Source organism: Epinephelus moara, chromosome 14 (assembly GCF_006386435.1).
Source record: "Epinephelus moara isolate mb chromosome 14, YSFRI_EMoa_1.0, whole genome shotgun sequence".
Lineage (NCBI taxonomy): Eukaryota > Metazoa > Chordata > Actinopteri > Perciformes > Serranidae > Epinephelus > Epinephelus moara.
The window spans coordinates 33,844,079-33,860,568 of NC_065519.1; the positions used below are offsets into that span (position 1 = coordinate 33,844,079).

The following is a 16,490-nucleotide window of genomic DNA, read 5'->3' on the forward strand; positions in this document are numbered from 1 at the left end:
TCTATTCCCCTATACCAAATCCAGAAACCTATGATCAAATTAGTTTGAAAGAAAATGTAGCCATTTGAATTGCATATATACATAGTATCACATTTTTGAGTTATTATCAAAAAAATAAACGGACTATCCTTTCTGAGTAAGGAAGCCATACCTTTATGCTGCGTTTATCATCGTTTCCATGGACACAGTAAATAAACAAGGCTGCACAGATGCTGTGAATTTTTTTTTTTTTTTTAGCTTTTTTTCAACTGACTTTTAGTGCTTATTTATCATAGTGACTAAAAATGCGGGGGGAATAAAATAATTTATTCAACATGTTCAGCGACAGTAACTAGCTACAATCTTCAGGCAATTATTTGGCAACATATCAGCATACATAGTCAGAATGTAACATACATGTTAACAGTTGGATTTTAAAACCATTTGTTAACATAAGAAACATCTAGCTGTTTGCACTCAGATGTCCAATATGCTTGGAAAAATCTATACACAAATCCCGAAATTTGAGTTCGGAAAATCTGGATTTTTAAATATGGAAAATGTGTTGGAACCCTGAATATGTTGTAAAAGAAAACTGATACAAAACTTGCACTCAAGAAACAACTACATGCTTTACACAATCAGTCAACATTTTCTTGAGGCTCCCTGTTTCTCCTAAAGTTCTCCCATAGTTTCTACTGTAAAACAAGATGTAAAGATGTTAATCTGTAAACAACTAACGCCACTCTATAAACTGTGCCAGGCTGTGTCATCACCACTACCAGCGCAGCCACAATCCACATCTGAGAGTGGGTGCTAACGAGGAGACAGTGTTGTAGTGTTACAAAGTCAAGTTAGGGGTCGAGAGAACAGCTTCTTTGGAGGCTCCCATGCTGCTCAGGAACTTCTGGATCTTTCCATGTTGTTGTCTCACTGGGAGGCAGTCCATCCCCACTCTATAACTTCTGGGCTTCTGTCCAAGTGCATATTGCCTGTGTGCTGTCAGAAGCTCATGACAATTTACACAACATGATCCTGGAAGAGCCTCTGCCCTCCAGATGTATAGAAGCTCTACACAGCATATACACACAGTCATGTTCAGTCTTTAAAATGGGTTGTTTTTTATTTGACAAGATTATAAATATGATTCAAATATAAAATGTTCAGTACATACAGTATCTTGGTCACAATTCTTTAGTCACCAAATTTAAGGCATCCTTATCCTTTGTTTATGTTTTAGAATTAGTACTGGACATTATACCGTATTTATTATTTAATATCAATAACAGTGTTGGCCTCAAAAAATCCAATTACCAATCAGTTGTTCGGGCTATGGAACGAAACATTGCATCAGGATTACAACCACATAATGTAATTTTTATGCCTCTACGCTGACGATAGCCATGGCCGGAGGCAGTATGTTTTTGGGTTATCCATCCATTCCATTCTCGTGTAGGTAATATCTCAAAAATGCCTTGAGGGAATTTCTTCAAATTTAGCACAAATGTCCACTTGGGCTTAATGATGAACTAATTAGATTTTGGTTGTCAAAGGTCAAGGTCACTGTGAACTCATCTGTCTCATTCTCATGAACGCGATATCTCAAGAACGCCTCGAGGGAGTTTTTAAAAATTTGGCACAAACGTCCAGTCAAGGATGAACTGAATATATTTTGTTGGTCAAAGGTCAAGGTCATTGTGACCTGACAGAACATGTTTTTGTTCAAAACTCAAGGAGAGACACTTGATTAGATTCTAGTTTTGGGTGCCCACCTTAAAACTGCTGCTGTTTTCGTAGATCTTTTGTGCTGCTGGGTTGAAGATGTGTGTGAAGCATCCGTGTTTTCACACACATGGATGTAAATTTCAGCTGCAACTTGACAGGTTTGTGGTGGTATACAACCGCGAGGCGGTAATTCTAGTTTAATAATGTAAGAACTTCAGATGATTTAATAAATACTGCACCAGTGTAAAGCCAGCACTGCAATGGTGCATTGCATTATAGATAAAAATGTTTTGACTGTACAATGAAAGTCAGTACATTTTATTACATTATTGAGCATGTTATTGCATAATTGGATTCTGACCAAATTAACTGGAAAATATTTACAGCTTTGGGACTAATTAAGACCGTTTGATTCAAAAGGCACAGACACACACAAACATGGAGACAGTCTGACTGCAGTACAGCTGTGAACAGACAACATAAGAGAATTTGCATGATGTGTCTTTTTTTTCTTGTTTCTTTCATACTTTAAATGTCTTATTCATTTAACAAACAGAGGGAGGTGTGTTTGTGTGTATTCCAGCTCTGGTTTGTGCGGCTGGCCCTCCTGACCAAGCTGAACCTCTTCCAAAACGCTGAACTGGAGTTTGAGCCCCTTGGCAACCTGGATCAACCAGACCTCTACTATGAGTACTACCCCACTGTTTACCCGGGGAGAAGAGGTAACACACACACACACACACACACACACACACACTCATTTAGGGTCACTATTATTTATATATAATGCAGGAGGAGCACTTTTGGTATTGATCACAAAAACTTTTATCCAGAAACTCTTCCATTGTAAAATCATGCATCATTTCTTATCTCTCTTCATATTCCTTTTGTCCAAAAGCTTCTCTGAATTCTCACTGAAAGCAGACTGAAGGTTGAATAGTAGTATTCATGATAGTGCCGAAAAGCTGCTCTGAAACTCTTATCTGTGAGTTTTGAATGTGTTATTAGCCTGCTCTCCAAAAGGATTTTGCATTTTACCCACGTTTTTTAGGATACACAAGCATACCACCACTGTCCTATTAAATATTCAAAGGAAAGTTTCTGCCAGGAGCTTGATATTAGACTGTATCGTCGAGAAGCTCCAACAACGCTACTTGTCTCCAGCAGTTCTTTGGTTTTGTTTTTCCTCTTTTTACACTGCATGAATTGCTCTCTAATGTATTCCCATTACTTTGGATCTGCTTCGCCCCTCGGGCTACCACAGTGAAGGCAGTAGCAGAGACACAGCTGCACGCACACACACACACACACACACACACACACACACACACACACACACACACATCGCACACATTCGTACAAAAACTTTCCATTGCTCAATTTAAACGCTTTGTGCCCTGCTAGGTGCTCGCAGACAAACTGGCACAAGTTGTGTAGCCTGGCATCAGAAGTCGAACATTTCTCCGGCCCAACGCCCGCATCGACTATCTATTACCCATGATCGCACTCTTTGAACGCCTTAAGACACGACTGCCCATGTATCACTCTCGGAAAAATTAGGATCGACTTGGCGCTCGAGAAGGAATCAATGTTTGTCAGTTATTACTTTGTTTGCCAAATGAAAAGTTGAGTCCAATTTGGACTCAGAAATATTAAGACCTGAACGCCACATGCCTGACAAGTAGCATGTCCCTTTTTCAAGCCGAATCTTGTTACGTTACTTTCAGTCTTGATTCCTTTCATGCTGTAATAAATAAAGTAAGAGAGACATGTATCAGTCTTCTCACAGGTTGAATAAAATGAACTTGTGGTCAAATGGTAACCCTCCCAGCTGCTTTGAAAAGAGCTCCTTACTTTTTTTTCCTCAGCTGGATGAAAGAATCTTAGCCTCTACATTTGTGCTCTAAGGAAAACAGTCAACTGGTTTAATATCAGCCAGACAAAAAGACGAACATGCATACTCAACTGGGACATTATAACAGTTTTTTACAGTTGGTAACCCACATTCCTCCACACTGAGTTCACTTTTTTAAAACTCTCCCACAGTTGTCTTTACTAATATGCAGCTCAGCATAAGGCTGGGTGATTATGCAAATTTTATTTTCAATTATGTTTTTGTCTTCCAAAGATTATGAAAACAAGATCATTGAGATGAAAGATTATTGTGCTGCTTTCCATTTTGCAATGATGCTCTTGTTTTGTTTTGTTATAAATCCAGCGCACCCCTTTCCTTTACAGCACTGTGCTCAGTGTTGTCAACTTGGCAACTTTCTTGCCAGATTTAGTGACTTTTCAGACCCTCTTAGTGAATTTATTTCTACAAAGCCACTAGCAGCAAATCTAGCAACTTACTCAGACCATTGGGGAAAATATGGAAATATATTCCATTGGAGACCGACTTAAATGAATGTTGGCCAGGGGTGAAAAGTGGGGGGCCATGGATCTGTATCGACACCCTAACCCTTTACTTACAACCCCTTGCTCAGACCACACCAATTTTCATACTCTGCCTTAATTTTGATCTTAACTACATACCTGTGAAGTTTCATGTCTGCATCTTGCACGGTTGTGACATTATTGCATTGGCAAAATCTGTCCACGAACAGCCACACAAACAGACATATAAACACCTGGCAAAATACTCAAAACAGCTTCTGTGGTAGTTCCTTCTGCAGTTGGTGTCACTAGGACCACATTTTACCATGATGACACACACACAGACTCAGGAGGTGAATACAGTACCAGCAGTCACAGTCATGAAACTTTAAAGGTGGGTGGTTCCTCCTCTCTCGCCCTTTAATATCTTTCTCACTGTCACAATAAAGCATAAAACATGCCAAAAAACTATCTTGACAAACAAACATAAAAGATATGTAGTTGAGATCAATATAAAGGGTGAGTTTGAAGATGGGTGTAGTCCAAGCATGAGTGCCAGAAGTAGGGGAGTAGAAGGTAGGGAAGGGGTCATTGCCCTCTACCCGGTTTATCCTCCTGGCCAACACTTATTTTAAGTCACGGATCGCTGTATCACAGCTGCATTGACCTCATCACAAGATGGTCTCTAGTATTAACTTATTTATTTTACAAATACCAAGGCAACAGAAAGAGGGGCACTTCTCTATTACTAACCTCACCTGCTCCCACCTGACACAAGTCTTTCATAGAGGTTATCAAAGACTGAAAATAGGCATTCAGTGTTACATATCCCAGTTAGGATATGTTTTTTTCTTTTTAAGATGTAGATGTAGCAGAATAAAGCAAACTGCAGTCTAGTTTAGTCATTTTTTGTTATGTATGGTTCTGAACATAAATTTTAACAGTTTTTGCAGTAGTATATTAACATGTTTAGTTGTAATGAAAAGTGATCCATAATTTAGTCCACATTGATTTCTGTTGTGCCAACTGCACAGAGAGTTTTGAAAAGTATGTATGTATGCTGAGGCAGACAGGTAGTCCAAGTCCAAGCCCTCAGAATATTTAAATGTCTGAAATTGAATCTAAAGGTCTGAGATGGCATTTCACGAAATCCCTAATGGTGCGTTATATAGTTTTCTGATACACAATAAGCCACCAAATTCTTACTCGCGGCACAGGACAAAGGACAAAGGACAAATGCTTTTTGGGGTATTCTGAACAGGTAAATTTGGTGTTGAGTTGAGATAAATAATAAAAAATTTAAAACAAAACATACAGAATGTTCTCTGCTGTATATGCAGCTTCTTGTGGATAAATGAAATCAGTACCACCTGAGGACTCTCCTCTATACACTCTAACTACAGGTGCTAAAACACCTGCTGCTGAAGGCCTCACAAAGAAGTATGCTAAAAAAGTAAATGCAAATATAACTAGTTTATTCTTGCAACGCAAAGAGCCCACAAAAATTTACAATTCACAATCTTACATTCATAGTCTTGTATTGTTACAATGAATGTATAGAGCTTACACTAACATATGAACAAACAGCTTGGTGGTGGACGCTACACCAGTTACATGGGTTCCTCTCAAGACTACGCTCTAGACACTGTTTGTATCTGTCAACATCAAACAAATACAGACTCATTAGTATGCAACATTTCACTATCACTTTAGGTATTACTTATAAATGTCTGTCACTTGGTATTTTGTACTCACAGTCACATTTTACAAGATATCTTCCTACAAAAACAGTTCATAATACCCAGGCAGAAAGCACCGGGTCTAAAAAAAATTAAAGCTAATGCGGAAACGCCACAAACCTGCATTCTTTCTAATGGCCAGCAGGGGGCGACTTCACTGGTTGCAAAAGAAGTCCAATTGTATAGAAGTCTATGAAGAAAAGGCTTCACTTTTTATTTGATTTATTATCTCAGTAAACATTTTCCTAATTAGTTTATGGTCTTAATCACTAGTTTCAAGGCTTTTTCAGTACCACATGATTTTTATTCATGTTTATTAATTAATTTAATTTATACATTTTGGTCCCATTCAGAGTAAAATAGATGATAAAGAAGGGTATGTTTTAGGGCACGGCTAACTTGTGACTGACAAATCACTAACCTGTCAATCAGGATAGAGGCATAGCAGTGTGTATCTTCCCCAGCTCCCTCCTTTCATCCAAATATGATCACCTCAGGTCACCTGTGGCTCAAAACAAACCAAATATGGCAATGTTGAAAATTAGGGCCAGAATAATGATCACAATTATTTTGATAAATATTGAGATCATGATTGGTTATCAAGATTATTTATTGTTTTTAGGGGCAAAATATTGTATTGCACATTTGAACATTTAAAGGAGCTATATGTAAGAAATCTAAAGCAAATAGTCGTAAAATCCTCCTAATATGTCACTGAGACTAAGGAATAATGTTCATATAACATACTGATCTCACCGACAACAACAGTACAGCCAGAATATTTGCAAATAAAAAATTTTTTTGCNGTGTCCCGGTACATAGCATTAGCAGCCGGCTCCTCCTCAGCTGTATCCTGGCAGCAGCGTTAGCAGTGTCCCGGTACATAGCATTAGCAGCCAGCTTCTCCTCAGCTGTATCCCGGCCCTGCCACGGCAGCCACCCGTGGGCAAACAAATATGTCTCCAGCGTGCCGCTGTCCAGCAACCTCGAATCTGTAGGGGAGGGGGGGCGGACACGACTCGCGGCAGTATTTTGAATTTGAGTGCAGTAACCGTTTTGGCCACATTCTTACATAGAGCGCCTTTAAGTAAACAAACCTCCATGTTGCACTACATTCCTGCTAATGTACTTATCTTTGCACCAAAATAAGACTTACAATAAGGTTCGTCTTTACCTGTGCATCTTGTATAATTATATATCAGCGACTGTATTAATTTTTATTGAATTTTTTTTTACCGTGGAGGATGTTTTTTCAGGTGGTTAACAATTTAGCTGTGTTGCGCTGCGGGGAAGACACGTGTCTGACGCACTCTTTGCATATGATTTATTGTCTCCTAAACCCAAAATACTTTGCTCGTTTGCAGCTGCAACATTTAGGAAAAGTTTTTCACAATTTGCTGTTGCAAGGTGTGCACGTAGCAAACAGCTCTTCAAAAGTGGAGGCTGGCTGTTAGTTTAGGAAGCGCTTCATTTTGATAAGCAGCGAGTTTTCTATGAGCGGAGAACACATTAAAACTTAAGTATCGCAGTCTGTCATGTTCATTTGTGGGAGACCAAAATCGTGATCGTGATTAATCCATTAATTTTGCAGCCCTACACGGTGACCATGACCACTTCTCTTACGCAGTCTGTGATGATACCCGAAAAAAATCACACTGCAGTAAAACAAGGAGGTCTCCAGGTCTCTCTCCAAGCAATTTCCCATTATCCTTGGTGTTCACAAGTGGGTGCCAAAATTGTGACACTGCCATCTGGTGGCATTAATAATTACAGTCACATTTTCCCACTTTGCTACATTAGTCATCAGGGTCTGTACAGTGTTGTGGTTTCATGGGTTCTTTTCCTTCTCAGTTACGAACACTTGATTTTAACAGAAACTTTAAAGGTATTAAGTCTTAATTTTAAGACAATGAAATTTGCTGACACCCAAGAGAGACAGAATAAAGAATCAAACCAAGAGAGAGCTCTGTCCAGTCAGAATCAAGATAAAACATTGTAACAGAGGACAGTAATACAGACACCGAGGTAAATTGGGGAAATGAGTGTGTGTTCTGTACTGCAGATGGGTTAGATAGACGGCACAAGCAGATAGACACGAGAGATAGAAATTGAGATCCACAGATTTGCAGAAGCAGCAGCCAAAGATGGACCAGCTAGCTGAGCTTCAGGTCTGATGACAATATCAAAGAGACCCTGATCAAAGCCTGGGAACTCACCTGAATATAGGCTCTTCCTCAGGGATACGTGTGTGTACGTGTGTGTGTGTGTGTGTGTGTGTGTCAGACAGTGTGAATGATGTAGAGGCAGAGAGAGACAGAGGGATGAGGCAGAAAGATGAGTGATGGAGCTGTGCAGCACACACAGAGAGAGAGATGAGAGGGTTTAATAAGCAGCCATACGTAGCTCAATGCCATCTGTAGGTTCCTGCCTCCAGGGCTGTGTGCTGTCTGTGTGTGGGTGGATGGGTTTATATTCTCATCTCGCGCTCTGTGTCTTTCTGTCTCCCTCCGCCTTCCCTCTCTTTCTTTCTCTCTCTCTCTCTCTCTTTCCTGCTATGTCCTCATCCCACCCTGTTTCTTATTTTCCCCCCATTTCCCTCACTCATTTACTCTCTCTGTCTCTTGTTTTCTTCTTGTCCTCCCTCTCCCTCCCTCTCTCCCTCCTGTCCAGGCTCCATGGTGCCGTTCTCCATGCGGCTGCTGCATGCCGAGCTTCCCCAGTACCTGGCCAAGCCCCAGGAGGCTCTGGACCGCCTGCACAATCTCAAAACCGTCTGCCTCGCTGTTAGTATACACACACACACACACACACACACACGAACACAGCCTCTGGATGAACATAAATATATGCATACTCTGTAGTATTCGCACAATAAAACTACACACCCACAGAAAAGCACATACAAATCCTTAAACCCACCTGTGTCAACAGCCAAATATGGTTGGATTTTAGAGTTATTGAATATGCAGATTCAAATACAGACACATTAAAAGCCTTCAGCGCTGGCAGGGATGCAACTTCCCCTCTGAAGTTTCATTTCCCCCGCCCACCCCCCTGTTAACAGATTCAGGAGAACTTGGAGAAAGGCTTGGCTGAGGATGGCAGCATGTTCACCGTAACACAAGAGAACAGGCAAGGTAAGCACACACACACACACACACACACATGCTCAGGCACACAGACACTTGGCTACAGACCTGGCCCCAGTCCCAGACTGCATCACACTGTGGGAGGAGAGTGAGGTCATGGGCCCCAGTGGGTAATACACACACACAAGCACTGAGTCAGAGGCACACCTGGCGCAGGACTGCAGCATACCTCGGCCACACATACACTCTCAACCACACAAACACACCAATGCGGTGCTCTAAAAGTGTTTAGCACCTCGCTGCTTCGGGTACTCGTGCTGAATATCAAATGGTCTCTTCAGCCCTTCACGCCAAGCAGATCAATACAGATCAATCCTATCCAATCCACTCACATCTGCACAAGTGTGCTGGGGAAATAGGCAGCCCCTTCTTCTGAAATTCACCAGTTTTAGGGAGACACGCCTCCACGCGACCTGATGTAAATAGGCCCTCTCTTCTTTTCTGTCAGACTTTCTCAACACAGCAATACATCTTAATGCAGTGCTCTCTGAGTCTTATGTTTGGGAGCCCTGTGACTTCTCCAAAGGCTGTCAGTTGTTTTTTTTTTAAAGTGACTACAAGCCATTTAATCAGCTAATTCAATGCAATAAACAACAACAAGCCACTTGGTGAAGTTGAGCTAAATGTACCAAGACACTTGCTTATAATTGGGAAAATTGGAAGGGTGACGCGTGTACGAATGTATGTGTGAGGGTGCGCCGGTTCTGGCAGTTTCTCCCCCCTTCTAAAAGCAGTGTAATAGCTGTGCCCTCTGTCTCTCCTCTCTCTACCCACGCAGACAGTCGACAGTCAAGTCAATAACGCAGGGCCTTGCCTTCACACATCAGACCCCTACTGAGTGATTAGCTCTTCTCCCCAACACACACACACAGACACACACATGTGCAGCGATGAATACTAATAGGCCTGCACACTAACTCTTCCACAGGGCGCACTGTCTGAGGGAAGATAGGAAAGCGGAGTGTGCCGCAGTGTCTTCCTCACCACCTCACCTTAAAATAAACCCTGGTGTGGAGGGGGAGGAGGGGAGCTTTAATGAGAGGGATGGAGGGATAAGAGCAATGCATGGAAGAGTGGGGGAGAAAAGGGTGCTGTTACAGGGACGCCCACAAAAAAAAAAAAACGCAGGTGAAATGAAAATAGGAAGTCACCCTTTAAGAAATAAACCATCTGTCTGTCATCTTCTTCTCCCCCTTTTTTTCCAGCGTCACTTAAGCTGTGGAGGTCTCGCCTCAGCCGGGTCATGTACTCCATGGCCAACTGTCTACTGCTGATGAAGGTATGTGTGCGCGCGTGTGTTTGTCCGCTCAGGTTTGTGTGTCGCGGTGCGTTGGAGTGAATGTGTCCCTGTATGCGTGTCTATGCCTCTGCCCGGATGTGTGTCTGCGGGAGCGTTTCCGTGTGTGAGACTCAGAGATCTCTGATGCCAGGCTGGTGGAGGATTCACAGTGAAATCCCCCCAGACTGACCACTAATTGGATTCTTGGTCAGTAAGAGAGAGAAAGAGAGAGGATGAGAGAAAGAGGGAGAAAGAGAGGGGTGTAGATTTGATCAGACTCAGAGAGAACCACAGTGCCATCTACTGGACAGAAGTTAGATTACAGTATTTTTCAATAGCTCTGGCTCAGTTTCAGTTTTAGTATGGATCGATCGACAGATGGATAGATTTACTGACTCACTGGCCTTACTTATTTGATATTATTTATCTATCTACCCCAAGAGAAAATTTCATGTCACTGCAGCAGTACACATATAAAACCACACTAAACAAGGAATAGTGCCAATAATGAAACATCAAAACACACGTACTAATTCATACAAAAAAAAAAAAAAACACGAACTCTCACCTTTTAAGAACCGCACCAGTGCCTTAACATGTTGAAGCACATTTACTACAATTCTTAAATACTTTATGTTCCTATTTAATGAAAAACTCTTAAACACTTATTCTAGTTATTTCAGGAAGCCACTACTTTCTATTTATTACTGTGTGGTATAGAAATTAAATGGCTGATTGTTGAAACATGCTTGGTTTGTGTCCACAGTTTTATTATCTATGTGAGGAAATGCCGTGTAGACTTTCTGTAATGGTATACAATACTCATTAAGTTTTCATAGTCGTGATCATATAATTGGTCATAAGCTCGTTAAACTAGGAATCGTTGTGTTGCCCTGACACACCAAGCTGAGGGTCAGCCGTCAGTCAGTGTTGGCTGTCGGTGGATATATGTCGCCCTCGTTGCACCGTTGCCCATCATCTTTTTTTTCTTCTTTTTTTTCTTTTTTGCCAATTCAGCATGTTGAATCTGACGGCGGAGCCTGTCTGTGAATGAAATCACTCTGATTGGCACAAACGGAAGTAAACAAACAGCTAAAGTCAAGACAAACTTGTTACGTGAGGTGATATTTTTCTTTAGCAGAAACGTTTCATGACTGTTTGTGTTTTTGTTCTCTGGCGCACCATTAATATGCTCAATTCTTTCAACATCAGATTAGACAGACTAATGATTTCCATTTTTTGAATGACAAATACAGACGACTGCATCTGCTGCTGTGGAGCCGCAGATTTTCTTTATTTTCTCTCACGTAGGCACAGAACGCACATGCTAGTTGGCCGTTGGTTGAAGTCTTTGCGCTGTGGTTGGCATTTTTTTGGCGGAGACACAGGCGACTTGAGAAGACACAACAGTCGGCTTTCGTTGCCACTAGTTGTCTGACATCAGTTTGGTGTGTCTTTGCTTTTTACAGTAGCCCAAACACTGAGTATTATGTTTCTGAATGTTATGGTGTAGTGTCCCAGTGAGCAAACAGAGACAATGCAGATAATAACAGTGTTACATAAATGTTAATTTAAGTTAAGCTATTTCATGTCTCAGTTGTTATTATTGATAACAGTAACACCATCATGATATCGGCATTATTTACAGACCATTGACTGCCCTGCTCTCTATATATCAGCATTGGCCATTCAAAGCCTCACATCATTTAACCACTAGTTCAGTGTGATGGAACATAACTCAAGTTTCAAGAGTGGCAATTAATGGAAGCCAGTCCCTTTTTCAAAAAGACAAAAACCTCAAAAAACCTGAAAATTATTTCATGCATTGGAAAATGCTCAAACCATAATATTATGTGTATATTTGTACGAGGCTGTTGTTTTTGTTTTTTACTTTTTTTTTTAATTGTCAACAAATCTAATAAAAGAGAGAAATCAACAATGTGTCAGTCAATCTCTCATCTCTCTACCCTGTGTGAGGCCCTCAGCCCCAAGCCCACTGGTTCCTACTGAGAAATTTAAAAACAGGACACAAATATATAATTTCATTTGTCAAAAAGAGACTCAGTAATTTCCGTGTGTGTGTGTGTGTGTGTGTGTGTGTGTGTGTGTGCATGGTAATAAAGGAACATGTCACCTAGTGCAACAGTGTGGCTCATTGATGTGTTTTTAATAGTTTTGGGACAACAATGGGCTCTGTGGCACAGAGGAATAAGATATATCAGGTTTTGGAAACACAGTAGAAGGATCAATAATTTTTTGTTTTGTATGCTGTATGAGACTTTAAGTCTAGTTTTGATAAAAGTTTTGGAAAGTGAAAACCGAGGCAGATCGGATGTTAAAAAAAATATTAAAAAACAAAAGTACCGTAATGCACATACACCTGTACTGTACTCACTGTCTGTACCTTGTCCCAACCCAGTAAACACACATGCTCTTTCTACACACACACACACCTCACTGACCTCTCTCCGTCGCCCGGCTCAGCAGTCCAGTCACCATGTGAGCGATGTGTAGCAGTGCAGTGTGGAGGTGGGAGGAGGGTCACATCACCCTGCTAATACTCCATATGTTTGATTAATGCCCTCCCTCTCACCACGCCTCAACTCTGCTCTTCTTTACCTCGCTTGCCCTCTACCTGTCTCTGCCTCCCACTGTTTACCTTGTTTTACCTTACTCATTCCTAACATTCTGTCTTTACTTCTGTTGCCCTCTGTTCTTCACTTTCATATTTTTCTGTTCCTTTTCTCTCATTAATCTCTCTCTATTTCTCTCTCTCTCTCTCTCTCTCTCTCTCTCTCTCTCTCTCTCTTAGGACTATGTTCTGGCTGTGGAGACCTATCACTCCATCATCCAGTATGAACCCCAGCAGAGAGTGCAGCTGCTCAGTGGTATAGGACGCATCTTCTTGCAGGTCTGCACATTGACACAGACACATACAGCGCCACGACAAAGTCTGTGAACCCTCTAGAGTGTTCTGTATTTCTGCATTGACCTCAAATGTGAAAACTAGATAAAAGGACCCAGTTAAACAAATAATAGAAAATTATACTTATTAATTTATTCATTTAGCAAAATGATGATTGGAAAAAGTATGTGCACCTCAGTACATTTATAGGCGTTATTGGAGTCAGGTGTTTCAGTCAATGGGTGACAGTCATCATGTGGATATTTACTGTCAAAGTGTGGCCTTCGCCACACAGGTTTGTGGAATTGTGCCACAACTCAATCGAAGGAGATTTCCACAGAGCTCAGACAAAGAGTTGTTGATGGTCAACAGGCCGATAAAGGTTACAAAACCATTTCTAAAGAAATGGCAGAAAGCATACAAATGGAAGAGATGCAACACCACTGTTACTCTGCTCAGGAGTGGTCGTACATTAATAGTCACTCCAAGGGGAAAGCGTGTAGTACTCTATTAGGTCACAGAGAACCCCAGGGTAACATCTAAGGATCTGCTAGCCTCTCTTGCATTGGCTAATGTCACTGTTTATTAGCCACCATCAGACAAACACTGACTGAGCAATGTTGGTTTGTATGGCAGGGATAGCATGGAGGAAGCAACTACTCTTCACATTACAGCCTGTCTAAAGTTCCCTAATGGCTACACGGATGAACCAGAAGGCTATTGGAAGAATTTAATGTGAATAGATGAGTCCAAAATAGACCTTTTTGGGTTAAATGAGAAGCATTGTGGTTGGCAAAAAATTTTGCCATTGCATTTCAGCATTTAACAACCTCATCCTGACTGTGATGGCAGTACCATGGTTTGGCAGGGTTTTTGTAAATCCTGTAAAAGTTTTAACAAACATTAAATTCATTCATCTAAAAATAATTATCATTATTATGCCTTAATTGAATTTTTCACAAGTCTTAAAAATGCTCAGACATGATTTAATGAATCATTTTTTTCTACTGTTGCATTGTAAAATCTCAAAATAATTGGTAATATCTATTTTTTCAGTAATTTACCAAATGCCTCTCACATTAATGTCACACAGATCAGGATAGCCAAACCAACAACATTCATTTTGTTCCGCCGAGTTCCTCAGAGCAGAGGATCCACTGTCTGCTAGTTAGCTAGCTTGCTGCCACTGTACCCTGGACGACATGGGAAGTGCAAATTCAATGACAATCTGCCATTTAACAAAATTTCACAGCATGGCTAAAACTGATACAAGGCAGTGCACATTAGGCTCTGTGTATTTTATGCAGAAAGTAGCATTAAAAGGTCTTTAAGCCGCCCCTGGTCTGGGGCTGCTTTACTGGCTCAAGACCAGAGTAGCTTGCAATCATTGACGGAACTAGATGCTGGATTGTACCAGCAAACTCTGCAGGACAGAGTCAGGGTAACCATTCATAAACTGGAGCTCAGCAAAGGGTGGGTCATGCAGCAAGACAATGACCCCAAACACACAAGTCAGTCTACGAGAGACTGGTTCAAGCTGAAAAAAATGTAACGTTAGGGAATGGCCGAGTCAAAGTCCAGACCTTTATCAAATATAAATGTTATGGAAAGCCCTGAAGAGAGCCATTCATGCAAGGAAGCCAACAAAGTCACCAGAATTGCTGATTTGAAGTAGCTTTGAAAGGAGGAATGGGGCAAAATTCGTCTGAGCCGGTGTGTAGAACAGTTAGAAAAAGTTTAGTGTTTTTTAGGACTTGATCTGATCACATTTGAGATCACATTTATGCAAAGATACAGAAAAATCTGAAGGGCTGACAAACTTTTGAGCAGCACTGTATACACACCATGGATAGATTGTGAGACACTAATTACCAAGGCACAGTTGCAGCCTCCCCAACCCCCCAGTAACCAGACAGTTTCTGTTTTTGGCTAATCCAGCAAATCAGATACCTGACATGTTAAGGTACTCCATCAAATTGCTAAAAAAAATAAATAAATAAATAAAAGATCAGTATTGCTAGAAAACAGTCAGGCTCAATGTTATGCAACATTCCCTACAACGGTACATACCACCGCACATTTTAAAGAGACAGATACTATGGAAGAAACAAATCTCTGACAGTTGAGAAATATCTGCATGAATATGTATACAGTATATTGTGAGATCGTCATCATAAAAGACTCTATGGACAGATAATATAGTCCATATTATACAATACACATGTTCGCTTTTTTCCAAGAGTGAGATGAGAAGATCAATATTGCTACCATCTCTATGTGTTAAGAACATAGCTGAGTCTATTAGCCTAGCTTAGCATAAACCAAGGGTAGGCAACCTGCGGCTCCAAAGCTGCATGTGGTTTTGTAGCCCCTCTACAGTGGCTCCCTGTGGCTTTTACAAAAACATTATTTGGAAAAGAATAACAGTTAATTTTAGCATTTTAATAATCATTTATCGTAATTGTAGGCCTAACGTGACTAAAGGAAATGTTTCAGAGGAAAATTGAGAATTTAATAGTGCTTGGACAGATTCGTTTGCTTTTACCACCAACATAGCAAAGTTAAAGTACCAAATAATCACAAATAACACTCTGTAGAGGAGCCACCTTGTGGTAAAACAAATTAATGAATCCTCACTTAGAGCCATTTTTTTTTTATTACCAAAAATTACTCTTTTAATAGTAAAGGTCGCCGACCCTTGGAATGAACATTGGAAACAGGGTGAAAAACGCTTGTTTAAGGTTTCTACGCGATGACGTTGCTGCATATAAAGCACCTAGCTCACCTAATGTGCCTCTTCGTGAAGGAGCCCAGCCGTCTTTTAAATATTGTGTTACTGATCTTCCAAATTAGCAAGATTCCTCTAACCTCCTAAGCAGCACTGAAGCTAAGCAAGGCACTGCAGTGGATGACACGTTAGTTTGGATCTGAAAGTCACACAATAACACAAACTAACAGATCAAGGCAGCAGTAGGCCAGCAGCTCCCATGTTCTGTGAGGTAAAATTACTGATGTTGTCAAAGGAGGCTGGTGGCTTTGAAGAGAGTAATGCAACTGTTTCAGTTCCTTGTCAGAAGGGGCAGTCTGACAACAAGGGAAAGCAGTGAAAATATTCTAAATATAGCGTACACTTTAACTGATATTGATTTTTTTTAAGTGGTCCCTTCAGTTATTATTATAATTATCAGCACTCTAACCTATGCCACTGCTTTTTGGTAATGGCTGAGTGGGCATTTCCATTTGAAAAACCCTTAGAAGAACGTAGATGGAGTCAACCTTGAATAAGACATGTAAGAATGACAATAACACTGGGCCTACACACACACCTCTAACAAAAT

General features: G+C 40.8%; 1 protein-coding gene across 3 annotated transcripts in view; it reads left to right on the forward strand.

Moving 5' to 3' along the window:
• Positions 1-16,490, forward strand: part of trappc12 (trafficking protein particle complex subunit 12) — a 53,852-nt gene that overhangs the window by 30,564 nt on the left and 6,798 nt on the right. For all 3 annotated transcript variants that reach the window (XR_007570989.1, XM_050061473.1, XM_050061472.1), the window contains exons 5-9: positions 2,288-2,426; positions 8,490-8,602; positions 8,884-8,956; positions 10,174-10,247; positions 13,060-13,158. Coding sequence is in view for 2 of the 3 variants with exons in the window: in XM_050061473.1 (XP_049917430.1) it covers positions 2,288-2,426; positions 8,490-8,602; positions 8,884-8,956; positions 10,174-10,247; positions 13,060-13,158 (498 nt within the window). In the remaining variant the exon portion in view is untranslated. The remainder of the gene's footprint in view (positions 1-2,287; positions 2,427-8,489; positions 8,603-8,883; positions 8,957-10,173; positions 10,248-13,059; positions 13,159-16,490) is intronic.